Source organism: Callospermophilus lateralis, chromosome 16 (genome assembly GCF_048772815.1).
Source record: "Callospermophilus lateralis isolate mCalLat2 chromosome 16, mCalLat2.hap1, whole genome shotgun sequence".
NCBI lineage: Eukaryota > Metazoa > Chordata > Mammalia > Rodentia > Sciuridae > Callospermophilus > Callospermophilus lateralis.
In genome coordinates this window covers 56852096-56879003 of record NC_135320.1, presented here as the reverse complement: position 1 = coordinate 56879003, position 26908 = coordinate 56852096, and the positions used below count along the sequence as shown (strand labels likewise).

The window sequence follows — 26908 nt, the reverse complement described above, 5'->3', positions numbered from 1 at the left end:
GCCAGTCCTGCTCATAATGCCAGAGTCGCCTCTCCACGCATCATCCCGCCCTGGGGCGGCCCTGGGGCAGTTAACACCGCGAAGCTCGGAGGGCGGGGCGGCCAGGCAGCGGGGAGGAGGGGGGCTGGGGGGGATGTAAAAGATCCCGGATGTGGCTGAACCGGAGCCCCTTCTAGAGGGAGTGACTGGCGCCGGCGCAGAAGGCCCAAACTACGGCGAAGGTGGGGGTGGGGAGAGACTGACTTCCCGCAGGCTTAGTGCTAGAGTGAGCCGGGGAAGGTCGCCGGGGAGAGAGAAAGAGTGTGGGAAAACCAAAGGGAAGGCTAGGAAAAAGGGTAGTGGCTGGGAGGAAAACAAAGCGGCTCCTTTTCCCGGCGCACTGGGGACCAGAACAGAAAAGTTGGGAGCTGCGCAGGGTGGGGAGGGGTGTTGGTAGCGGGAGAGAACGCGCGCTCCTCCGCTCGCCCTCTAGCGCGGGCGGGCAGGGCGCGCGCACCGGGGAGCGGCGGTTGCGCTGGGCCCCGAGAGCTGTGGGCACCAATCAACGGTTGCCATAGCAGCGTTTGACGTCATCGTGCGTGTGGTGCCCCTGCTGCCGGGGCTGGTGATTGGAGGAAACCCCGTGTCTGCGGAGCGGCTGTAGCCTGTGAGCAGCGAGATCCAGGGACAGAGTCTCAGCCTCGCCGCTGCCGCCGCCGCCGCCGCCCAGAGACTGCTGAGCCCCCGTCCGTCCGCCGCCACCCACTCCGGATACAGGTAAGGCACCCGGCCGCGGCCGCCGCCGCCTCGCCCCGCTCTTTCTTGCTCCAAGCCAGCCTTGTGAAGGCGTGGGAGCTGTCCTGGCTCGGCGTCCCCTCAGCCGTTCGCCTGCGGTAGTGGCTCTGGGCTGAGGCGGAGTCTCCTTAGGCAGACACGGGCGGCGGCTCCTCTTCCGCTGGCTCGGGCGGGCACTCGTGGCCGCCTCCGGCTACTTGCTTCCTGACCGACGCCTCAGCACCGATCGGGCGTTCGTTCCCCTGACTCTCTTCCTCCCCGGGTGGAGAAGGTGCCCACGCGCGGGATCCCCGGGGGTCCCCCAGCTCTGGAGGGCTGATGAGGCATAGCCGAGACGCTACCGGCCGCGATCTGTCCCCACCCTTGCCCTAGTGGCCCCTCACACCCTCCGTCCTCGCCCCACTGCCCCTCGCTTCCGCCGGAGATAATGATCGGCGGCCGCGGACATTGCAGTGGCGCAGGTGAGGCCGCCCCCTCCCCTTGGCTCCCTTGCTAGCCTCCCTCCCATTCCCCTCCCCCCCTCCCTCCTCCGCGGCGCAGCCTCCGCGCCCCGCGCTGCGGCGGCGGGGAGGGGCTGGGGACCGCGGGGACCTGGGCGGGGGGAGGGCCTGGCCGAGAGCGGGCCGAGCTCTGGCCGGGCCAGCGTATCGCCAGGTATACCAGGGCGAGACCGCTCTCTGGTGTCCAGGGCAAACCCACTACGGGTGAGGTTTGGGGTGGGGCTCTCCTGGGACCTAGGGCTGGATTTCCTGGGTTCTGCAGTGGGAGGAAGGACTTGAATTTTCCCGGTCGGGTGGGGGAGGGGTTGGCTCTTCCTACTCGGGAACGGGCGCGGGAAGTGCGAATGGGGGCGCCGAGTCCCTGGGGCTAGAACAGGGGTTGGAGAAGACCGCGGTGAGCGTCGAACTAGAAGGTCCCTGCTCCGGGTATTGAGACTCACATCCTGCTTTGCGGGGCGGATAGGCTTGAGCTTAACAGCCGGTGGTGTCCCCTTTGGGTTGGGTGTGGTTCTCGCCCCCTCCCCCACCTGCCGCAGCTGTTGGGTGCTTCTGTACTCTGCTGGGACACCGGTGGTGTCCGGTGGCTGGGAAGACGGCGGTGGGAGAGCGGGGTGTGTCCGCAACGGGACTGGTAGCGGTTCCGCTTTTGCGGGCGGCGCTGGCGACTCTGCCCCCGGGTGGGGCGAGCGGCTCCCCCCCACCTCTGAGTTGGGCGGGTGCGCGGGCTGCTCCTCCCTCTTGCTCTGTTGCGGCTGGGGAGGGGGGTGGAATTAACACTCAGCGGTAGGTTGGGCTCCTTGACACAGATCCGCCGTGACAAAGAGAGTCGGGGACTTGTGCGGAGGCGCAAGCCTGGGCGGAGCCAAGGAGGGGAGGTGGTTGCCGACAGCGCGGACCGTGGGATTTGCACTTTAAAGTCACGGTCTGCGCGATTTCTTTCACCCTACCGTACGTCTTAAGTCAGTTGAGGGTTAAGTGGGTGCGGCGAGTCTTCTCTGCAATGTAGAGGCGAGGCATTGGAACCCAAGTTATTCTATGAGAAACCTAATCCACTTCCTCTTGTACCAAAGAGGATAGGGAAACGTTTATATTGGTTTTAGGACATTTTTCATTAGATGCAACGTTAATCAGAGAGCATCTCAGAGTTCCTAGGGGAAAAATTAATATTTCGAGAACAGGAGGAAAATGAGATCAAAAATATTAAATAGTATATTCATTGAAACAGTACAGCTCTTACTGAAGCTAGGTGATTGTTTAAATAGTGGTAACTTCAGAAAAAAGAAAATGTAGTGGGATTTCCGTGGGAAGGTAAAGTGTATGTCACTTTCATGGTGTGGGTGACAGTGGCTCTTCTCTCCACCTTTTAATTTTAATAGTGCATTTCTGGCATCATTTTGTGGGATCCCTGTATAGTTTAGTATCTTTCTCTGTGTTGCAGACTCTTTGAAAAGGATTGTTTTTGAAGAAGACCAGCAGAGATAAATTGAAGTCTAAGGAAAGTGAATTAGGTGAAAAGACATGGGAAAGGGCAGCTTGATTGATAACATAATAAAGTTGTGACTGCTAGAATTAAAATGCTTTGAGCCTACATTTAAACTTATTAAGCACAGTGACATTGGGTGCTTCCAGTGTGACATATTTTAGTGTATACAGATAGGACTCAATGGATATTTTTTAAGCAAGTGTGCATATAGCAAGAGATAGATGAGGTCTTAGCATTAGATGTTGCTCCTTGATGTTTTAATGATCAAAATGTCTAAGAAGAACCATATTTGTTCGTTTTTCCCAGAAAATTATCATGTTATAATCAGCTGGCAAGATCTAGTAGGTTTGGGATGGGGATACTAACAACTAAAACTCAATCATTCCTGACAGAAGTAAGTATGATGAAAGTTAAAAGATATGAATTATGTCAAACTAGCATGACTCATGGTTCTGGAAGCATAGAAATTTTAATGCTCTTTCTAGGCATTGTTTTTACCAAATGAAGAAAAGCTGCATAAGTTTTGGATTACTTAGTGATATTGGGAACAAGTTATGATTATTCTCCTAAGAGACCTAAATTTTAATTCCCCATGTGAAGAATCCTTCACAGACAACTAGGTTTGAGGTGTTAATATGGCTTATTAAGCACATATAACTTTTGAGTCTGTATATTTGGGAAAACATTTCTAAATACTCCTTTTTTTTCCCCCTACAGAACATCCAGTCATGGATAAAAATGAGCTGGTGCAGAAGGCCAAACTGGCCGAGCAGGCTGAGCGATATGATGACATGGCAGCCTGCATGAAGTCTGTAACTGAGCAAGGAGCTGAATTGTCTAATGAGGAGAGGAATCTTCTTTCGGTTGCTTATAAAAATGTTGTAGGAGCCCGTAGGTCATCTTGGAGGGTCGTCTCAAGTATTGAGCAAAAGACGGAAGGTGCTGAGAAAAAGCAGCAGATGGCTCGAGAATACAGAGAGAAAATTGAGACTGAGCTAAGAGATATCTGCAATGATGTACTGGTGAGAATCTGTCTAGCTTCATTATTATAGCATAGGAAATGAGCATCAGTTTTTGTATGACTCTACCCCTCCGTTGGTTTTTCTTTTCCTTTGAAAAATTGTTCTAAATTTAGAAGTCTTCAGGATGTCATTATTTAAAATGTGTTGAAACAATTATAGATAATTTGTGTAAAATAAATGGAGTAATGATTATCAGTTCAGTTTTGCTAAAAACAGTAAGCTATGGAGGTATCTTACGTGCTAGTTGGAAAGGAACTGGATTGCGTTACTTTTCAATTATGGTTAAAATATCTAGTAATTCCAAAAGTGAAATCTTAAATATATGTATGTGGATATAGGAATTCTACACACTTTGTTTTATGGAAGGAATGTAATAGGATACTCACATAATGCTCTTCTCTGGATTATCTGTTACAATGTTAATGAAATGAGTCAGCCATGCAGAAAACTCTTTGACTTCAGTTGTTTCTTCCGCTTCCTGCATTTATTTGTTGGAAGTCACCTTTGAATACCAGCATCCACATGAAAGGTTATGAGTAACTCAGCTTGATTTTTCTGGTTCAAGAAGTAGTTTAAATATGTAGTACTTACTGTGTTATAGCACTGTGTTTCTCTAAAAGCCTAAAAGAATTAGACATTGCATTTTGGTTAATTTTAATGTCTTTTTATAAGCTATGGTTTTCTGATCCAGAAAAATTTGAGGTAATCTAGTTAGAGAGTCCAGCCAGTTAGCATATAACATTTTACATACATGAATACTTTCCCTTTTTAATAAATTGAGAGTTTTTGGAATAATACTTAACGTTTTACCAAATGATTATAGTTCTAAGACTTCAGGTTACATATATTGGGTCTCAATGTGGCAGGTCTCTGATATATAGAAGCGGGCAGTATCCTAAATTCTCTGGACAGGTTACTAAATCTCGGACTCTGGAAATTCACGTGTGCAGTATTTAGGATTTGAACTGTGTTCATGGAAGAACTACTGTAATGAGCAATATAGGATCATTTTTTATATAGTTGTGGGTTTTTTGTTGTGATAATTTTACAACTCATTTAACACACCAGTCTTTATTAATGGAAAAGCTTCAATTCCTAAATTGTATTTTTCTCTTGGCATTTTTTTTTTTAATTTATTTTAAAGTGAGCTCACATTCACAAAATCTTATGTGGCAGTTAAGGTCTTGGGTAATATTTTTTTGTTGTTTGCTTATCTGAAATCTTTACTATCACAGCTATAATTTCTAAGGTGAAAAAAGGAATATTAATCTTTCATTGAGGCTAATTTTATACTTACGATTACTAAGTTAAGCACTTAAAATTTGAAATTGTTTTTTCTATAATAAAACATACATTGTGTTTTTAATTTTTTTTCTTTCTGTTTTTCTTCCTTCTGGTGTCTACCCTGCCAAGTACTCATTTTTATTTTACTTTCAAAGGTGTATATTACAAATTGTAATTTCCCTTAGAACAAAATTCAGTTTTAGGAATAAAGGGGGGAATATGGTTAACCAGCTTATTTGCAACCCCTGGTATTTATTTGCATTTTTTTCACACACAAAGTATCAAAGCTCTTGTGAGGCTTTTCCTAGGAAAAAAACTGTAGCAGTTTTGACTTTACTTTCCTTATCAAGGAGAGGAAAAAAAAAATCTATATAGAAGCACTTGATGAAGATGATCAAATTAATCTCTAAATAGCCTCTAAGATTATTAAGGGGGTCATTGATTATCACTAGGCATGACATGTTCACCTCCTTGAGATAGCACTAACTTTTCACAGTTTTCACTTTGAAAGTTTAATTCCTTTATTGGCTTAGAGAATTCTAAGCTATTTTTTTCTGGACCATTGTACTTGATTAATAAAAGCATGTACTTTTTCTTAATTTCAGAGGGAAAAAAGCAGGTAATTTTTGTGCAGAATTAACGTTGGCAGAGATGAACCAGATTGCATTGTTATATTGAGTCGTGTGTTATAATTGTTGAGACAATGTCCTTTCTTCCCCCCAAAAAAGCAGCCTAATTGCTAGTGTTCTCAGTTTTTCTGAGGGATCCCTAACATAACATTCTGATTATATGCATTTGTCAGGTGTTTAGTTTGTGCCATTTAAGAAGCAGACAAAGAGACCAGTGTTACTTTATGGAAATTAGGGAGCATTACTGTGGGAAATGGTCACTGGAATAATCTTTACATTTTTTCCTTATGCAGTAGAACTTGAAATTATTTCTTACGTGTTAATTTGAAACATATCTTATGTAGTTATGTGAATTAATGCAGTCGGCCTTTTCTGTAGGTGCTCTTGTGGTGATTGGAAGGACTTAATGCTAGTGATAATCTAATGCTACTGCTGTTTAAATCTGAAATATGCAGCCAATAATTAAGCAGTTTTTATCTTGGAAATAATGATGAAATTAAAGTATGAAGGAATACATACTAGAAAACTAATTCAAACTCAGTTCACTGTATTGAGTATAATGAGCTCAAGAGTTTGAATCAAAACAACAGTTTTACAATGTGAAAACCATTCAGTCCCTCTTGAATACAGAGCTCAATTAAATAGAACCATGGGGTTGTTGTGGAGGAGGAGGATCTGGTAAAGCACCTTGACTTCCCTCTGTGTCCTCAGCTTTGTGGCTGTTTTTAAAGAAGTTGTGTGTGTCTCTGGGGCAGAGCCTTCATGCCAGCCATCAGATTTTCAAATGTATCACTTAAAAATTTGAAAACTGGTATATAAGGCAAAGAACAGCTTCCTTTCCTTATTAAAGGAGGTCTAAGATAGGAAGCTGTAAAATTGTCTACTATTTGTAATAGTTGGCAATGTAGTTAAGTAATCAACTACTGTAATAGTGATTCAGTTAACTTGACTGAATTGCATTTTGTTCTGCTGATGTATTTTATTTGCCTGGAACAGTGTTAAGATGTGGTTACTGGGTACTGATTTTTATCTTCAGCCCACAGACTGCTTTTAAGCAGAACAGGGTCAAGATAGGAAACTAGGCAGTGTTTGGGTCTTACCTAGTTAGAATCCATCTGTATGTGCCTTGGGCTTCTAAAAAGACTTCTATGTAGTGTTAGTTTTTAAGCCTAAAATTATTAGGTATAGTTTATATCCTGGAGTAAGCATTTCTTAAAAGAATTCTGTAGTGCTTAACCCATATTGAATTCTTCATAGTTATATATATACATGTCTGTCACATGTGGCTTTTGATGTGTTTTAAAGTACTAGGAATTTATGTGATGGGAGATACCTATAGTACCTTCCAGGAAGTAATAAATTGGTCAATTTTGGTAATGAGTTTCAGTAGTCCTTTAATGGTAAGTGCTGGCACTCAGGTGAGGTATTTTGTGTAGCTGGGCAGTCTGAGTTACATAAAGTGGAAGTGACAAAAATAAATGAAGATGAAGGTAGGCAGGTAGGAGTTCCTTTTTTAGTGTAAAAGGATCAAAAGCAACACATTGCCCATTTATATTAAGCAATACTTAGAAATGAGATCCTACTTCTGAGAGATGTTGGATTACCTGAAGATGTTTAGTGATAAATTGTGAAAATAGTTAAAAGTGAATTAAGAGGGAAAAATTATAGTATTTGAGATTGAAATTAGAATGAAAAATCTGAGAAGTCTCAAAAATATAAGAATGTAGACACTTGTGAAATAATGACCTGACTCTTTTATTCTAAGAAAAAATCTTTAGCCTTATCTTGTATATTTGAACTAAAAAAGTGGGGAATAAGCTATCTTAGGGTTATAATAACTTACAATGAGTAATTTTTTCATTTTTTAAGACTAGTCAATTTATCATTGAAGAAATCCTACAGCACCTTTAAAATGATAGAGTAGAAGCTTCTTGTTAGCTATTTGAAAAGAAGCTCATATGTTTTAAACATTTATTTTAAATTAAAACATATTTATTTGCCTTTTTTAACATGGGATTAAGACATTTTCTTTAAATATGTGTAGATCTACAGTTTAGAAATAATTTCCTCTATTTCTTGCATAAACCATCCTTCTAAATACAAATGCGTCCTCCATAAAATGCAGTTTGGATTGAGAAAGTAAATAGGCCATTGGTTCAGAATCCCATATGTGCTGTTTTTTCTTTTTTTAATTAATTTTTATTGTTGGTTGTTCAAAACATTACATAGTTCTTGATATATCATATTTCACACTTTGATTCAAGTGGGATATGAACTCCCATTTTTACCCTGTATACAGATTGCAGAATCACATCAGTTGCACATCCATTGATTTACATATTGCCATACTAGTGTCTGTTGTATTCTGCTGCCTTTCCTATCCTCTACTATCCCCCCTCCCCTCCCCTCTTCTCTCTCTACCCCCTCTACTGTAATTCATTTCTCCCCCTTATATTTTTCCCCCTTTCCCCTCACTTCCTCTTGTATGTAATTTTGTATACCCCTGGGGATCTCCTTCCATTTCCATGCAATTTCCCTTCTCTTTCCCTTTCCCTCCCACCTCTCATCCCTGTTTAGTGTTAATCTTCTTTTCATGCTCTTCGCCCTACTCTGTTCTTAGTTACTCTCCTTATATCAAAGAAGACATTTGGCATTTGTTTTTAAGGGATTGGCTAGCTTCACTTAGCATAATCTGCTCTAATGTGCTGTTTTTCTGATCTTAGTTGTTCATCCACATCTTTTCATAACTGTATTTCATTAGTTAACATTTAAGTAATTCTAGCTGGTATAGTGGCATAATTTTGTAAACAAATAGCACACTCTTGGTAAACATGTAATTGCTTTTAAAAGCTGAAGGATATTCCTGAGTGACTGGAAAACCTACAGCCTCAAGCACTGAGCCCAGTTTATGGGGATCAGTGTTCTAAGATTGAAGAACCTAGAATAAACACATCTTTATCTATTAAGTGGAATTGGTAAATCCAGCAAATTAACTGGAGTTTCTTTAAGGGAGTTGTTATGTTCAAGATCATTCTATCAGAACTTTAGGGAGGGATAGCCTTGATGGAATTAAAAGAATTAAAAGCCTTTTTCGGTTTTGGAAGAGATGAGATTAGAAGGAGAGATGGATACAAGTCAGATCATGAAGGCCTACTGAATGCTCTAAATGTAGTAGGAATGGGAACTTTTAAGGTCATGGAAAACACTATGGAAAGGAAACAGCTCCAAATTTTGCTTTTATAAAGAAATTTAGAGCTTTTTATTAATAATAGATTCTTAATGCCTTCCATCAGGTTGTTAATCATTGCTTACACACTCATTTTACAGAATTGGTTTTGACTTCTGGGGCATCTTTAACCTGTGAAAGACTTAAGATTTTTTTTTCCCCCTGAATAATATTCCTGTTTTCATGTCTGAAAGTGATTCTAGCACTTACAGGACAGGAAGCCCAATATTAGGAAGTAGTCTACCTTTATAACCTTTACAAATCAAATTAATTCCGCCATAAATTTTTCAATTTCAGAATAAATGAAATTTCAGTGCATTTGTACTGAGGAATGTGTGAGGAAAATTTTTGAAAGTTCAAATTATCGGTTTTCTCTCACGTCAACTAAGTTAAATAACTTCCACTCCTTTGAAATTCTAGTAGGCCTTTTTAAGAGTTTTTCTAGAATTCCTAGGATCCCTATTGTGATTTCATCCTAGTTCCCATAGCTTATAGTACTATTATAGTTTTACACTGAGAATAAACTGTGCTGTAAGTTTTAGGGGACTCAGAATTACTGTCAGTTTCAGTATGCTCAAGGCCGTAGTTTGTCTTGATTTTGAAGCTCCCTGTCCCAATTTTTTTCTCACTACAATCTGCTACTGCTATGTTCCCTAGATCATTAGTTTTCAGTAGTTTACATTCATGCTGATATTCATTTGTATGATACACCCCATTGGTATTCCCAGAATTAGACTCAAAAGAGAAGTGTACATTGCCAAATAAGAAATGATTTTGTAAAGATAAACTTGATATGATTTTAATGAATAAAAAATAAATTATAAATGTTCTTTTACAGTTGCTACTAGTCATTCACTTGAACTTGCTACTTCCCAGTTCTTTGTTGCACAAACTTCCTAAAATGCTGCTTTCATTTGGTCCTTCTTGCCAAAGTCCCCTACATAAAGTCTTTAGCTGTACTTTGTTCTTCTGTCTGTTCCTGATTCAAGCCATTGCTAATTCTCATCTTTCTGATCTAAGGGGTTTGTTTCATACTCTGATTTAGAACTTACTTTAATCTTGATATGTAAGTCATTTTTCAACTAGAGAAGATTGACTCCATTTCTTCATGCTTCTTGAAAACAGATCCATTGACTTCTGTGGTATTTAATTTGTAATGAAAGTACACTGAAGGAATATGATAAACTTAATTTTTTCAGGCACAAATTTGAATTTGGCCTGGGAGGAATATCATGCCAGGTCAGCCTAATACAGCATTTCCCATTTCACTAGGGGCATTTGTGTACAAGAGGTCATAGTCAACTTGTTTTCCATTCAGTAATTCCCTGTATCACATTTAATTTACAAGGAGTGGCTAATTTTTGTTACATTGGGATTTCATTTATTTGACTTCATTCTCATTCATTATACTTTCTTTTCTCAGAAATGTTAGCTCTTAAAGCATAATAAACACCCTTGCCCGCCCGAGTTTAGAATGATACATTTGGACCTCATTCAACCCAAGACACTTGATGAAAATCCACCAAAAATACATTATTTAAAATGGAGAACCTTCTAATTACACAGGATGTACCATAGTAAAAGCAAGTTCTCAGTTCAATGTGATGAATACTTTTAATACTGTGGAAGATATTGGAAAGAATAGCATCCCAAAATCATCATGCTATTTTGTCAAGTCCTGTTAGTTTCCTTTCTAATTGTTCCCATCTGATAAGAGATGATGTTTAGGCTCTTCTTGTTTGTTTTGTTTTGGTGGAGGTGATTTTGCTCTACTGGGGATTGAATCCAGAAGTGCTCTACCACTGAACTGTATCCCTTAGTCTTTTTTTTTTTTTTTTTTGCAGGGGGGCGGGGACGACCAGGGATTGAACCCAGGGGCACTTTACCATTGAGCTATATCCCTATTTCTTTTTATATTTTAGTTAGAGACAGGGTCTTGCTGAGTTGCTTAGGGCCTCACTAAGTTGCTGAGGCTGGTTTTGAACTCATGGTTTTGAACTCAGCCTCCTGAGCCGCTGGGATTACAGGTGTGCACTACCACACCTGGCTCCCCTAGCCCTTTTTATTTTTTGAGACAGAATCTTGCTAAATTTAAAGTACCCAGGCTGTTCTTAAATTTGCCATCTTGGTGCAGCCTCCCCAGTAGCTGGGATTATAGGAATGTACCATCAGGCCCAGCCAGACTGTTTCTTTCTGGATCACAGGAATAAAACCTGAAGGGTATTCACAGGAATAAAACCTGAAGAATGAAGTCGAATAAATGAAATCCCACATATGGGATTTACAGATGTGAGCCCAACTAATATTTCTAAAAAGGAAACTAACAGTGTGTGCTACTTTATTTTAGTGAGGTGAATTGGTACAGGTTCTGCAGGCTTAACTGTGAAACTCTTGTTTTTCTGTTAAATGTTTATTAACTACCTGCAATTTTGTAAGCCCTTTGCCATAGAATAATAAATTTAAAAAGCCCCTGCTTTTGTGTTGACATCCTGGAGAGGAAAGAGACATGTACACAAGTAATAGAATATGAATTAGACTGAGCATTGTGTAGCACAAGCCTGTAATCCCAGCTGAAACCCGGCCAACTTGGGCAAATCAGCAAGACCCAGTCTCAGGATGAAAGAGAAAGAGCTAGGGATGTAGTTCAGAGGTGTAGAGCACTTGCCTAGCATGTGTGAGGCCTTGGATTCAATCCCTAGCACCACCAAATAAATTTTTATAATAACAAGATTATGAGAGGTTAAAAAGTACTGTATATCATGGTTGTACATTGAAGAGTTCATATTCAACTGACTTTTTTATAAGGGTCTGATAAGCAGTGCACCACTGCCTGTGATCCCAGCAACTCCGGAGGCTGAGGTAGGATTGAAAGTTCAAGGCCACACTGGGCAATTTAGCAAGACTGTGTCTCAAATAAAAAGGATTGGGGATGTATCTCAGTGGTAGAGTGCTCCTGGGTTCAACCCCCAGTGTTACAAAAAATAAAAAAGGTTCTAATAAAATGTAATCCTATTAGGGAATTTATACATAATATACAAGTTTTAAAAAGCTATAGAAATGAGACATTTTAAGCAAACAAAGTTTTATGATGAAAATAATTGCAAAATGGAGCCTTGATTTATTAGAAAGTTCAGCCTAGGTCAAGCTCCTTGTACATCTGTAGAAGGAGCTCTGGGGGAGTGGAAAAAGGAAATCCCTCAAAAGAGTATCAGTTTTAATGGGTACCATTTACTGCTCAATGAGTTCTCTTGGGTGCTTTACCATTTTGATTATCTTTAGAGGTTACATTTTGGATTTGTTTTAAATTTTTACTTCTTTGTGGTGCTGGGTATTGAACCCAAGGGCACTTTACCACTGAACTATATCCCCTGCTCTTTTCATTTATTTTTATTTGAAAACAGGGTTTCACCAAGTTGTCCTGGCTGACCTCAATTTTGTCATCCTTCCAGCTTAGCCTCCCAGGTCTGGGATTTACAGATGTGAGCCCAACTAAAAATGCCTTTGCTTTATCAAATTGGTTTTAATAAATAAAATGATGAAGATTTTACCATCTGTTTGTTGTTGGAAAATGTGTTCAGTTAAGTGACTGGTCAAAAATTCTCTTAACTTTGATTTTTCTCATAGAACACTTAAAATTTACTCCAGTAGGCCAAATATTTTTTTTAAAATGTTTTTAAAATCACTGTACTTTATGCCAGGTGCAGTCGTGAACACCTATAATCCTGCGGACTCCAGCAGTTGAGGAAGGAGAATCACAAGTTGGAGGCCAGACTGAACAATTTAGTGAGACCCTATTTCAAAATAAAAAAGACTGGGGATGTAACCCAGAGGTAGAGTGCCCTTGAGTTAATCCCCAGTACCCAACAATATCAAAAAACTTTATACTTCCTGCTGTTATTTTGCTAGCCTTTGTGAGCCAGAGACAAGCAATTCCCTGATCCTGATTTAACTCAGCAATTTTTAGTCCCACTTATTGTAAGCCATTTTACCCAATTGACTTTTCTAAAAATCAGCAGTAAATAACAGTCCAAGCATTCTGTCTTCATTATTTTGTGCAGTTAGTTATCTTATTTTGTTTGGCATTTAAATTAGGGAGCAATACATTTTGCAGGAATTTCGGTATTTTATGGTAGCATTGATATTTCTCAAGTATGCCTTTGCTTTATCAAATATCTGGTTGGTTTTAATAAATAAAATGATGAAGATTTTACCATCTGTTTATTGTTGGAAGATGTATTCAGTTAAGTGACTGGTCAAAAATTCTCTTAACTTTGATTTCCTCATAGAACACTTAAAATTTACTCCAGTAGGCCAAATATTACATAAAGTAAAAACATCTGGAAATACCTATTTACTAATTAGTTCATTGGGGAATTACTGGGCATGGGATACTTTTCCAGTAAACTTATATCCCCAGTCTTTTTTTATTTTTTTTTTTTTGAGACAGTGTCTTGCTAAGTTGCTGAGGGTTTTTTTTTGTTGTTTGTTTGTTTGGTACTGGGGATTGAACTGGGGGCTGGATTGAATTTAGGAGCCAGGGCACTTAACCACTGAGCAACACTCCCAGCACTATTTTGTAGTTTATTTTGAGTTTGATTAGTGCCTTGCTTTTGCTGAGGCAGGCTTTGAACTCCAAATCCTCCTGCCTCAGCCTCCTGAGCTGCTGGGATTACAGACATGCACCAACACACCCAACTGCTGAGGATCTTTCTCCTCTTGCCTGAATCTCTTGGGTTAGCTAGGATTATAGGTGTGTGCCACCAGACCTGGCTGGCATTAATATTTCTAATGAAGTTCTTTTCTCTGGTTGTTTGGAATCAGCTGAGGAAGTTGCAGTTCCAGAGATGAATGGAAGCCACTCTAGCCACAAGGGGGAGTAAGAGACTAATTTCCAGATTAATGGGCTCTGTTGGCAACAAATTAATGCCCTAAAAAAAAAAAAAAATATTAAGAGATCTAGGAATGATATGCAGCTGAGTAGCTCTACAGAGTAAAGTAAAAGTTGTGTAAATATTATTTTTCTATGCATGGAATAATTATGCATGACAAGAAATTTGAATTACATTATCTCCTGTTAAGGAGGATGTTGTATTTATTTTTGTGGTGCTGGGAATTGAACTCAGAGGCTCTCTACCAATGTCCCCAGCTCCTTTTATTTTATTTTGAGACAGGGTCTCACTAAATTGGAGTATTTTGTGAGTTTATAAATTGAGAATTGAATTTTACAGAGTAATTGAATTTTAGAGTTGAAGGACTATCCAGCCTAGCTTTCTCATTTTAATGGACTGAGAAATGAAAGATGAAGGATTTCATGACTTAACGTTAGGTCATATAGTAAGCATTAATATAGTACATATTTACATAGTACCACCTTATTGAAACTTTTCCTCTTCTATAAAAGGGTTGGGGGATTTTGTGACTACACACTCTTAATTTTACTATAAAGATGATCACTTCTGTGTTAAGACTTTGGGGTTCTATACTTAATGAGAACCACATTTGAGGGCTCTTGTACATCCATTTTTGCTTCTTTTCAACCACTGGTGGGGTTTTCTTTTTGCTCCCTCTTCTCTCTCTCTCTTTTTTTTTTTTTTTTTTTTTTTTGTGTGTGTGTACGCATGTGTGCGCACATGTGCATGCATGCTTTGTTTGAAAATAGGTATGTTTGTATTGTGATTTGTTTTGTTCAAGGAATAGAGCCATGGTAGTAAAATTTCAGAGGAAATGCTTATGGAGACTTCATCTTTATTTGGCAAGGTTATGTCACAGTTAGCCCAGCTATATTTTCAGACTCCCAGGAATGTCTCATTAGGGTTTGATTTGTTTTGCTAATGATTTGTATGCATAATTACCTTTGTGAAAATTAAGCATACTGTTATAACCAGTTGGTGACAAATTTCATCAAGACAAAGTGAGAACTCTTTTCCCCCTCCACCTTAAAATGATTCTATAAAATTTAACTCCCAGTTGTTTTTCTTTACAAATGTATCATTGTTTTTGTGCCATTTCTTTCCTGAATTCAAAAGTAATACCAGCACAGTATGGAAATAGGAAAATACATGAGTACAAAAGAATATGAGGGTATGTATACACTGTTAAGCCTATCTTCCAGAAGTAATCACTATTTAAGAGAATTTCTCTTTAAAATTTATTTTTAGATTAATAATTGTAATATTAAATAACCAGAGAGAAAAATATCTTCTCTACATGTGGTAGTTGTCTTTCTGACCAGTTTATTTTTCAACTTTTTAAAAAAACTTTAAAAAATTTTGGATTTAGGAAAGATTGGCCTAAAATGGTTTGAAGAATTTCTCATATGTCCTTCACTGATTTATCCCAAATGTTGTTGTGTTATATAACCACCATGTAGTTTTCAGAACCAGGAATGTAATAAAAAATAATAGGTAAGGTATTGCAGATCTTATTTAAATTTCACAAATTGTACCACCATATTTCCTGGATGGCTCCAGAATTCTCTATCCAGGAGATACTTTGCGTTTTGTTTACTCTGTTTTATTGTGGTTCAGTTTTTCAGTCTTTACCTTTCATGATTTTGGCACTCTTTGAAGAGTACCTGCCAGTTATTTTGTAGATTTTCCCTTGATTTATATTTGCATGGTTACTCCTCACCATTAAATTCATAATTTTGTTTTTGGCAGGGGTCCTGGGATTGATACTATGTCCTCCTCAGTGAATAATTGGAAGGCTTATGATTTTTGTTCTGTTATTTAACCAGTAACACTTTTATTGAGTACTTGTTTTTAATTTTAATAGTCTAGTCTGAAAAAGCTAAGTCTATGAACTTTTATTCCCTTTCAAAAAGAAAGGAAAAGGAAAAAGTGGCCTTGAATGTAAGAAAATCTAAGGGATAATGGTAGAGTAGATAGTGTTTGGTGCTTTAGAAATGCTTTTCTGGGATAAAATGGGAAGGGAGTTTTGAAACTAATGTTGCATTAATGTAGCTACTTTCAGAGTCCTGTCATAATTTTGTCTTTGAAACTCTTGTCACATTTCTTGTGGCAATTGATCAGGTTTTCTGACTTTCAAACAAGTTCACTTGCCTCGCACTATCTTCCCATCCTCCACTGGGTTTTTCTTTGCTCTCCTCATCTTTCAGAATCATTGCATAGAAAGCAATTTTCCAAGTGTCATGCAAGCGTAATTAGGAGGTGTTTAGCCTGCCCTTTGCTACTGTTTCTGAACATGTGCTTAGTGTATAGTGCCCGAATACTTGATATTTTAAAAGAGCAATTTCTTAGGTTTTCAGATAAACGCTTTTTTTTCTCTTCTAGCAAAATATTCATTATCAGACATACCATCAACTCCAGTAATTTCTATCATGTTTTAACTATTAGAAGTCTGGTGTACGGATTGAGTTTTTGATCATGAAGACTATTTTGAAAAGTTATCTTTATGTAATCCAGTTGGGATTTAATGTTTGTGTAAAATGTCTTTATATGGAGCCTTGTAAGTAAGTTAAGAATTCATGTGTATAAGGGGATGTTGCCCACCTGTAACCCAGTTTCTTGGGAGACTAAAACCAGGAGGATTGCTTGAGTCATCAAGTTCAAGGTCAGCCTGGGCAGCAGGCTGTTAAAGGTGCAAAAATATAAAGATTATATATTTGCTTTGAATAGTAATTCAGATTATTATAGAACATAGGATAGAGAGTGAAAAAATGAAGCTATTGTGACCTTATTCCACTTCATCAGAGGTATTCTATTAGTCCTTTTAGTATCCTTCTGGGAATTTCAGTGCCAAGAAAATAATTATATTCTTGAGGAATAGTGTCATTTACTTGGTGTTTTGTAATTGGTGTTACCCCCCTGCCCCCTTAATGCTTCTTACTATATTGACAGACACCTTGTTTTTTTAGTGTCTATCTCTTATTAACAGAAATCAGTGTTTTCTCTTCTTTAACTAAACTACAAGCTCTGCACTAGACATTAATGGTACAGACAGTGTAGAGGAAGTTGAATATATTATGAGAATTAACCTTAGGGAGAACATAGCATTTAGAACTAAGTCTTTAGGACAAACTTTCTTTTCAGTTGTACTGAGGTGTGATTGGGGGGAAAATGTATTATATATTTTAAGGTGTATGATATAGCAAAACTTCCTTTTAACCAACAGTTCTTAAAAGTGGTATGAGGTCCTGGAAGTTTAATAGAGTGACTCCATGAGGTCATGACAATATTAAATAATCATTGGGTCCCTGTCCCTGGTTTGACATCAGCACTAATGATGTAAAAAGCAAGGATGGCTTAAAATCTGGTTACCCAACACAAATCTAGGCAGTAATTCTGTAATGTACTGGTAATCATTGTATTCTTCCCCACCATGCACTCATAATGAAAAAAGAATGCTTTTAGTATCCTTGGAACAATAAAATTAATTATAAGAGTCTTTACATAGATATCTTTGTGTGGCACAATGGAAAATACACTTGTCCTCCTGTCTATGGGGGATTGGTTCTAAGACTGCTCCCCCCACCCCCAATCAACAGATATTCATGTCCCATACATAAAATAAAATGATGAACCAATCAGTGTTCTCCCTCATACTTTAAATCATTGCTAGATTACTTAATATCTAAAAAAATAAAGATGTTCTGTAAGTAATTATTGTATTGTATAGAGAATAATGACCCAAAAAAAGTTGTGTCAATTGTGTATTAAACTAGCTATCATTGTGGAATGTTCTTTTTACGGAGAACTACAGACAAACTGATTATTCAGATTTGGGTATTTGGCAAACATGAAAATCAGTGAAGTAAGCCAGTCACTTCAAGGAAATTAAATGATATTTGTGACAATGATAAAAATGAGAACTCTGAAAAATTTACAAATCCCTACTGTTACCTTAACAGCTTTCCAGTAAATTTTTATGAATAGAAAGGTGTCCTGAGCAAAAATATTTTAACCAAAAATATGAAACTATTTGATAATATTTTTCTTTCTGGAAAGTGTACCAGTTGAGAAATAAGTACCATGGTATTTTTAAAATATAAGGAAATGAGTTAAAAGCTAAGGTAATTTCTGGGTAGGTGAGTTGGCTAGTTAGAGAACTGTTTTAAGAATACTGTGGTATGCATATTTTATTTTAGTAATTTGCTTAATTAACTTGGACAGGACTTTTAAAGGGGAAAGAAAGTGTGGCTCATACTAGATTTTTTTGTTTTTCCTTCCAAGAAAAATGAAGACAACATTTCTTTGTTGCTTATTACATGGCAGACTCTGTACTAAGTGTTTTCTAGACTGTATACTAACTCAGTCATCCTTCCAGCCCTATTGATAATCCCCTTCTTAACAGATGAAAAACATGCATCCCAGAGAAATTGCAGAATTCTGTAAAAGTGACAACACAGATAGTAAGGAGTGAACTGGGATTTGAATTTAGGTAATAATCAGCATAGATCTCTTGGTGGGGAGGGGCGGCAGGGAATTGAACCCAGGGATGCTTAGCCACAAGCCATATCCCCAGCCCTTTATATTTTGAGACAGAGTCTGGCCAAGTTGCTGAAGCTGGCTTTGAACTTGAGTTTCTCCTGCCTCAGCCTCCCAAGCCAGTGAGATTACAGGCATATGCTACTGTGCCTAGCTAGCCCTCATTTTGTAGTTGAAAGTTGTGACACCTTGTATAATGCTGTACCCACAACCACTCCTTTTAAACTCAGTTCTCATCATTGCTTTCATTGTACTTTTGTAGTTGAACAAACTTTAGAACCTTGCATTGTGTACTTAATAGGCTGTTCTCTTAATTTTTGTGTGCATTTTGAAAATAGCTCTCATTCCTTTCTACTTTTCCGTTTTCTACTTTGCCTTCATCTTTTCCCTTGCTTCATTGTTCCACTGCTTTCTGAACAGTGCTGTTTCCTTTTATGCTTTATTCCTTCTTTTCTTTCTGCATTTGTTGCTTTCTTCTGTCTTTCAAATCTGGAAAATTAGCTTTCATTATTCTTTCAGTTTAACAACATTACCTAGTTGCCTCTTTTGTAATTTCAGTTAACGAAATCAGTGAACGCTACTTTCCCTTACAGTTGAAAAAGACCCCATCTATCATCCCCTCACCCCCACCACCACTCAGGGCTTTGTTTTTGATAGGCATGCACTCTACCACTGAGCTACATCCTCATTCTCAGCCCTTTTTTAAAACATTATTGAGACACAGTCTCTATTAAGTTCTTCAAGACTGGCCTGGAACTTGGCAATCTACCTATTTCAGCCTCCCAGGTAGTTGGTGTTGTAGGCATGCACCATTGCATTTTTCTTAATCCCATCTAAGTGATCCCTCATGATTCTTTTTTTCTTTTTTGGTACCAGGGGGGCCACATCCCCAGTCTTTTTTATTTTGAGATAGGATCTTGCTAAGTTGCTTAGGGTCTCAGTAAGTTGCTGAGGCTGGCTCCAAACTTTTGATCTTCCTGCCTCAGCCTCCTAAACCTCTGGGATTACAGGTGCATACACCATTGAGCCCAGCTTGGCTGAACTCTTAATGGGCATTTCTTCACTTGGCATTGGCTGGAACCACTCATTGCTACATTCAGCTACGATTTCAGTTGAGACTGAAATATCTTAATTAACATGGCTTCACTTGCATTTGCAGTGACTGGGGGTGGCATGCATGTCATTCTTTTTAATAGGATAGTTTAACTTCTTATACAGTAGTTCAGGGCTCCAAGAACAAAAAGAAAATCACTTGGGAGGCTGGGATTGTGGCTCAGTGGTAGAGTACTTGCCTACCATGTGTGAGGTGCTGGGTTCAATCCTTAGAACCACATAAAAATAAAGGTATTGTGTCCAACTACAACTTAAAAGATATTTAAAAAAAGAAAAGAAAATCAACTTGGTAGGGTCAGCATTTCACCAGAAACATTTACCACTGTAGACGCTTGTTTCTTGTGGGTGCTGGTTATTACTGTTTTGCAGCTAATTCAGAGTTCAACTTGAGTAAAAAGGTGTTTAACTGTTATTTTAATTTGCAGGCTATTTGTTAGTTTAGCATGATTTACTCCAGTGTAAAATAAGAGGTTTTCAGGAATACATAAGTTAATACAAAAATAGATGACTCATTCTTAAAAACATTTATTGACATCTTGTTTTAAAGAGGTTTAGTTTTCTGGTGCAGTTTAAAATTCAGCCTCTTAAATGATTAACTCTTAACTAACAGTATCTGCTTATGGTCTTCATTTCTACATACAGAATGAGTAGCTGATTTAAAGTGTTTTACTTACCCACTACTGGAACATGGTGGGTAAACACATGCAGAGTTACAATTAAAACACATTTTTCTAATGATTGTGCATAAAAATAGATATACACTACTAGGCGACTACCTTATGAAGTATAAACCAAGTGTTAGATCATTTTTTTTTTCCTTGTAAGAATTTGGCTTGTCTGGGGCTCATTGAGTCCAGTTGAAGATGGACCTCACCTTGAATTCTAGAGTATACTAACATTTATAAGAAGGGATTGGGTGGGATGAGAGTGGCCCGTATTTTTGTCTGTTTAAGAGCCTTCTCTTCCAGTATAGTCACCACTTTTTTTTTTTTTTTTTTTTTTTTTTTTTTTTTTGCTTTAAAATGGTTGTAGAGGGTGATTTTTTACTGTTAGGATTCAAATAAGCTTTAATTGTTAAGAGTTTTAAACAGAACTGTATGATGACATTTTAATTTTATCTGCTTTTCTGTGATTTCTAAGCATGTATCTTGTAAGGTAAAAGATTATTTTAAAGAGATTAAAGTTCTGCTTAGATTTTTAAGTTTTCATCCTTTTACTGTCTAATTTGCTTTTGAAAATTAAGCTTTTACTTGAGGGTATAACCATTTGTGAGGTATTACTTCAAATTATGTTCTTATAAATGAATATAATTTCTTTCTGCTTCCTCTGACATGAGCTTTGGTTCTGTCATTATGATTTCTGCTTCAGTTATTTTTCTAGAGTCTCAAAAGATTTGTCTGAACTTCTTTGTATTTTCATGTCATGATTGCATTTAAATGGAAAGTTTGCCAGTTCATTAGAAAATGTTCTTTAATATTAACTATCATGCATTATATTCATTGAAACCAGCATGTGAATAGATAAATACTGTTAAGGACCTATATTCAGTTTTATTCTTAAATAACAAACCAAGTACTAACTTCAAAGTTTAAGCTGCCCAAAGCATTCTAATATTTAAGCCACAAATTCATGAACCCTTTGCATTCTCAGCTATCTTAATCACAGTAATTAGGTATGAAAGTTCTTAGGCAACAGTATATGCTTAAGAAATGCAGTTACATTGTTTTGTAAATGTTTTATTCTAATTATGTCTGTTTCTGTTTCCTTTCTTCTTAAGTCTCTTTTGGAAAAATTCTTGATCCCCAATGCTTCACAAGCAGAGAGCAAAGTCTTCTATTTGAAAATGAAAGGAGACTATTACCGTTACTTGGCTGAGGTTGCTGCTGGTGATGATAAGAAAGGTATGTTGTATTTGTTTTAAACCTTTTGGCTGAACTTGTATAAATGTGGTAGTGTGGAAGTAGTTTTCTTCTGAAATAAAAACAGTTTTTTGTTGTTTTTTAATTGCTTTAGAGCACTGAATAACGAGCAGAAATATTTAGGCAGATTTTGTTTTTGAGTGCCGAGAATATATATATCTACTGCTTAATATTGCTATTCTAAAATTATGCTTTCTGAAAAGCAAATTTTGTGTACAAGGATGGTTTTCCAGAATTGGTTCAAAATAATAGAGGCCACAGCATAACTGAGAAGCAGTACAAACTAAGTATTGAAAATGGAACAGTGAGATTACAAGGTTGTTTTGTTTCAAGATTAACAAATAGCTAATCTGATCTAAAAGACCCTCCACCCCAACCCGACCCCCACCACCTTTTTTTTAAGTCTTGTTCAGTTGAAGTCATTACAGATTATGTTTCAGCCAACATACAGGGTATTAAATAAAAGGTTTGGTTCAAGGAGTAAAGATTAAGTGCAGACTACTTTATCAGTACATTTCGATATTTTATTATCCAGGGATTGTGGATCAGTCACAACAAGCATACCAAGAAGCTTTTGAAATCAGCAAAAAGGAAATGCAGCCAACACATCCTATCAGATTGGGTCTGGCCCTTAACTTCTCTGTGTTCTATTATGAGATTCTGAACTCCCCAGAGAAAGCCTGCTCTCTTGCAAAGACAGTATGTATTTTACTTATTATGTGGAGATTTACCAATCTTTATTATTTGAGCACTGAAATTTACTTCTTTTTAAATCACAGGCTTTTGATGAAGCCATTGCTGAACTTGATACATTAAGTGAAGAATCATACAAAGACAGCACGCTAATAATGCAATTACTGAGAGACAACTTGACAGTAAGTACAAATAGCATCATTAATGATTAATATGAATGAGGAAATAATTTACTTTTTCTTGGCTTTTTTTTTTTAAGCCCATATGAAGAAAACTCTTAGTATATAGTAAGAAACAGAAATACATTTTCTGTTACAGATCTATTGTAAAATTTTTAGTCCTCAAAATTTTGTGAATCTATGATTTTTAACTTTTAAATGACATTTTCCATTTCAAATCTTGAGTGTCTTCATATTACTCACTGAACAGTTTAATATCAAAAATAGAGACTGTTAAAATTTCTTCAAAAGTTATTCTTATTAAGTTGCCTCCATATTTGCATAGAATACAATCAGGCACTGATAATATCAGCTGGAATTTTCAGGCACTTTGCAGAATCCAAGTGGAAATCTACTTTGCTTAGTCTCTTACTTTAAAAAAATAAAATAACTTACAGAAGACTATAATTGTCCTAATTATATTCATATTTAGAAAAAGAACCCCAGTACCATCACGAAAAAATGAACAGTAGTTCCTTAAGTGATATTAAGTATCTAAATCTATTTTCAGTGGTCTCTCTTTTTTTTTTTTAACAGTTTTTTGTTTGAATTGGGATCCAAATGAAGTTCACAGATAGCAATTAATTTATATGTATCCTTGGTTCTTTAGATTTTTCCATTTTTCTTCTGAAGATAAATATTAAATTTGAAGTTTTGATTCTCAGGTGAAAAAAATTACCAAGTATCTGCTATGTGTCAGGTAGAGGGGTAGAAATTAGACATAGTAGTCTAGAATTGCTAGGTTTTGTTAGTTTTAAGGCATTTCTCTTGGGAACTACATTTTGTTTTATGTTTCAGTTCCAACTTCATTGTAGTCCACTGCCAATTAAATAGCTAAAATTATTTTAGTGAGTGAGTATGATTTGGAGCTATCTATAAGCTCACTGTATTTTATTTAATTGAGTGAGTTGGGCATGGTATCTGCACACCTGTAATCCCAGCTACCCAGGAAGCTGAGGCCGGAGGATTTCTAGTTCAAGGCCAGCCTGAGAAACTTCTCCAAGACCCTGTGCCTTCAAAATAAATTTAATAAAGGCTTTGGGTGTAGCTCAGTGGTGAAGCAGTTTCTAGCATGTGTGAGACCTTAGGTTCAATCCCCAGTACCACAATGAATCAACCCAGCCTATCTGAAAGAATCTTTATGTCAAATGAAAGAAACACTTCACTTTATTAGCTAATTTTAATATTAATTTCTTTTTGAGAAGCTGCTTAACAGTTCTTTTCTTGTTGGAAGTGAGATGGAACCTGAATTACTGTTTTGTGTTCTCATTACGTTTTTCAAGAGGGCCTAATCTAATGTACACATGGCAGCTGAATTTTGGTGTCAGGTTAGCTTAAAATGTATACTGACTGCAACAACTGAGTAAGAAGAAAGCCAGTGTTCCCATTCTGATTGTCACTATTTACTATGTTTTCTCTGAGCCTTATTATTATCATCAGCTGATAAAATTGTAGGTTGATTTGATCAGTCCTCAACTGAAGAAATTTTGCACAAACCTAACCTAGTATTTGAGTCTGAATCTGGTTGACCACAATTATCAACATACTATCCCAGAGAACTATCTTGTGTCAAGTTTTTAACATTTATACATGAAATTCAAAATTCCTTGAAGGCTAGAACTAGAAAGAGACGTTAGAGACAGTTTCATCATGTCCTGCGAAACTCCTATTGATATAACAGGAGCACAAGTTACAAAAGGTCATTTGGCTAGCTGTGTGACCTTGGAAGTAGTCTTATGTCCAGGCCAGAGATATATTTGATTAATAAATAAATGAATTAATGGAATTTTTTTCACCTGTTGCAGGACAGTAATAATAGTGAAAATGTTAATAAACAATCTACAACACTATGAAACAAGTTTTGTTTTTGCCTCTTAGAATATTTGATTCTGACCATATTATTTGGTTCAGCATTCATTTTGAGTCATATAAATAGATGGTATGTTTTTCTAAGCTAAAAATGTTAGAAAAGCTAAATTTGCAGTTAACCCAGAGTAGATACTGATTGGACTTTTATATGGTGTAGGATTTTCTTTGGATTGGGAGGTCAGTCAAAGCTCTATGAGGGGAGAGTAAACAGCCTTATTTCCTTGAACATGGACCAAGTTAGGTTAATTCTGCTTTAGTTGCACTCAACAAGTATATATATACATCTCAGATTGGGGCTTTTCTTCTGGACAAGATATTTTGATAGTTTTTGATACTTCATTGTTTTGCTTTAATTGATTTCCTCTACTTCACCTTTTATGAATGACAAAAGTTTGCTACATCTGACTTTGTCTTTTGAAGACAACTGTGTTGTATATGTATCATGCTTACAAAGATGAGTAAGGGGGAAATAAATGTATTATGTTGAAGTGTGTTTGAAGCTGCTTTCAGTAGAGATACCTTTTTAAGAATGCTCTTCAACTAAAACACATGGTTACATGCTAGGACTTGGCATACATATGAAAGTTTTCCCTTTTCTCCAAACTGAAACATGCTAAAAAACCTTTTCCTCCTTTTTTTTTTTCTTTTTTTTTTTTAAACCAGTTGTGGACATCAGATACCCAAGGAGACGAAGCTGAAGCAGGAGAAGGAGGGGAAAATTAACCGGCCTTCCAACTTTTGTCTGCCTCATTCTAAAATTTACACAGTAGACCATTTGTCATCCATGCTGTCCCACAAATAGTTTTTGTTTACGATTTATGACAGGTTTATGTTACTTCTATTTGAATTTCTATATTTCCCATGTGGTTTTATGTTTAATATTAGGGGAGTAGAGCCAGTTAACATTTAGGGAGTTATCTGTTTTCATCTTGAGGTGGCCAATATGGGGATGTGGAATTTTTATACGAGTTATAAATGTTTGGCATAGTACTTTAGGTACATTGTGGCTTCACAAGGGCCAGTGTTAAAACTGCTTCCATGTCTAAGCAAAGAAAACTGCCTACATATTGGTTTGTCCTGGTGGGGAATAAAAGGGATCATTGGTTCCAGTCACAGGTGTAGTTATTGTGGGTACTTTAAGGATTGGAGCACTTACAAGGCTGTAGTAGAAACAGATATCCCATGGATCCTACATGTGTGAATCATGTGTTTCTGTGGAATAGTCAATCTCAGTGTGCACAACTTTGACTACAGCTGCAGAAGTGCTCCTTTAGACAAAGTTGTGACCCAATTTACTCTGGATAAGGGCAGAAACGGTTCACATTCCATTATTTGTAAAGTTACCTGCTGTTTGCTTTCATTATTTTTGCTACACATTTTATTTGTATTTAAATGTTTTAGGCAACCTAAGAACAAATGTAAAAGTAAAGATGCAGTAAAAATGAATTGCTTGATATCCATTACTTCATGTATATCAAGCATAGCAGTAAACAAAACAAACCCCTTGTATTTAACTTTTTTAGGGTTTTTTGGTTTGGGTTTTTTTTTTTTTTTTGCTTTTGTGATTTTTTTTTTTTTTTTTTTTTTTTTTTTTTATACTTGCCTAACATGCATGTGCTGTAAAAATAGTTAACAGGGAAATAACTTGAGATGATGGCTAGCTTTGTTTAATGTCTTATGAAATTTTCATGAACAATCCAAGCATAATTGTTAAGAACCCGTGTATTAAGTTCATGTAAGTGGAATAAAAGTTTTCTGAATGGACTTTTCAACTACTTTCTCTACAGCTTTTCATGTAAATTATAGTCTTTTGGTTTTGAAACTTCTCTAAAGTAAATTGTACATTCTTGGAAATGTATTCCTTATTCCCTCTTGGCAGCTAATGGGATTTTACCAAGTTTAAATGCAAAATTTATAATAACAAGAATACTACTAATATAACTACCATTCTCAACCGTGTCCCATGTTCCCCTTCCTCCCCCCCCCCAAAAAAAAAAAACGAAAAAAAAATTTGTTTTCTGGGGGAGGGTGAGATTGATTGGAAAAAAGTATTGTGTCCCATTCAAAATTTTGGTATATGGCATTTTCTAACTTAGGAAGCCACAATGTTCTTGACCCATCATGACATTGGGTAGCATTAACTGAAAGTTTTGTGCTTCCAAATCATTTTGGATTTTAAGAATTTCTTGATATTCTAGGGCTTGCCTTCAATTTTGATCCTTTGTCAGGTGCACAAGATTACCTTTCTTTTTTAGCCTTCTGTCTTGTCACCAACCATTCCTATTTGGTGGCCGTGTACTTGGGAAAAGGCCGCATGATCTTTCTGGCTCCACTCAGTGTCTAAGATACCCACCCTGCTTCCTTTGCTTGCATCCCACCAACTATTTCCCACATCCTCTTTACTGCAGCACATCTCTCCTTAGTTGATGAGATTGTGTTTATCTCCCTGTAAACCCTACCAATCCTGAATGGTCTGTCATTGTCTGCCTTTAAAATCTTTCCTCTTCCTCTCTTTAAATAATGATGGGGCTGTTATACCCAAAGCTCACCCTGCAGAATATTTCCTCAGTACTTTACAGAAAACACCAAACAAAAATTCCATTTTAAAAGAGTTGTATTTTTTTTCCCCCTTTTAGAATGTAAGCTCCTCAAGAGCAGGGACAATGTTTTCTGTATGTTCTATTGTGCCTAGTACACTGTAAATGCTCAATAAATATTGATGATGGGAGGCA

General features: G+C 37.5%; 1 protein-coding gene across 2 annotated transcripts; it reads left to right on the top strand.

Annotated features, from left to right (window-relative positions):
• The first annotated feature begins 217 nt into the window (after positions 1-217).
• Ywhaz (tyrosine 3-monooxygenase/tryptophan 5-monooxygenase activation protein zeta) lies at positions 218-26908 on the top strand. Of its 2 annotated transcripts, none has more exons than XM_076835397.2 (6): positions 218-756; positions 3475-3779; positions 21255-21378; positions 21932-22095; positions 22176-22271; positions 24840-26908. In XM_076835397.2, the coding sequence occupies exons 2-6, from the start codon at positions 3486-3488 to the stop codon at positions 24897-24899; spliced, it is 738 nt and encodes a 245-aa protein (XP_076691512.1). In that variant the 5' UTR covers positions 218-756; positions 3475-3485; the 3' UTR covers positions 24900-26908. The 2 variants fall into 2 exon arrangements, with proteins under 2 accessions (XP_076691512.1, XP_076691513.1); XM_076835398.2 differs by lacking the exon at positions 218-756 and adding an exon at positions 1403-1478.

Excerpts from the sequence above, each read along its gene's own strand:
- Ywhaz (XM_076835397.2), top strand. The coding sequence starts at position 3,486 with ATGGATAAAAATGAGCTGGTGCAGAAGGCCAAACTGGCCGAGCAGGCT. Across the intron at positions 3,780-21,254 it reads ATATCTGCAATGATGTACTG|TCTCTTTTGGAAAAATTCTT; the intron begins GTGAGAATCTGT and ends TTTCTTCTTAAG. Across the intron at positions 22,272-24,839 it reads TACTGAGAGACAACTTGACA|TTGTGGACATCAGATACCCA; the intron begins GTAAGTACAAAT and ends TTTTTAAACCAG.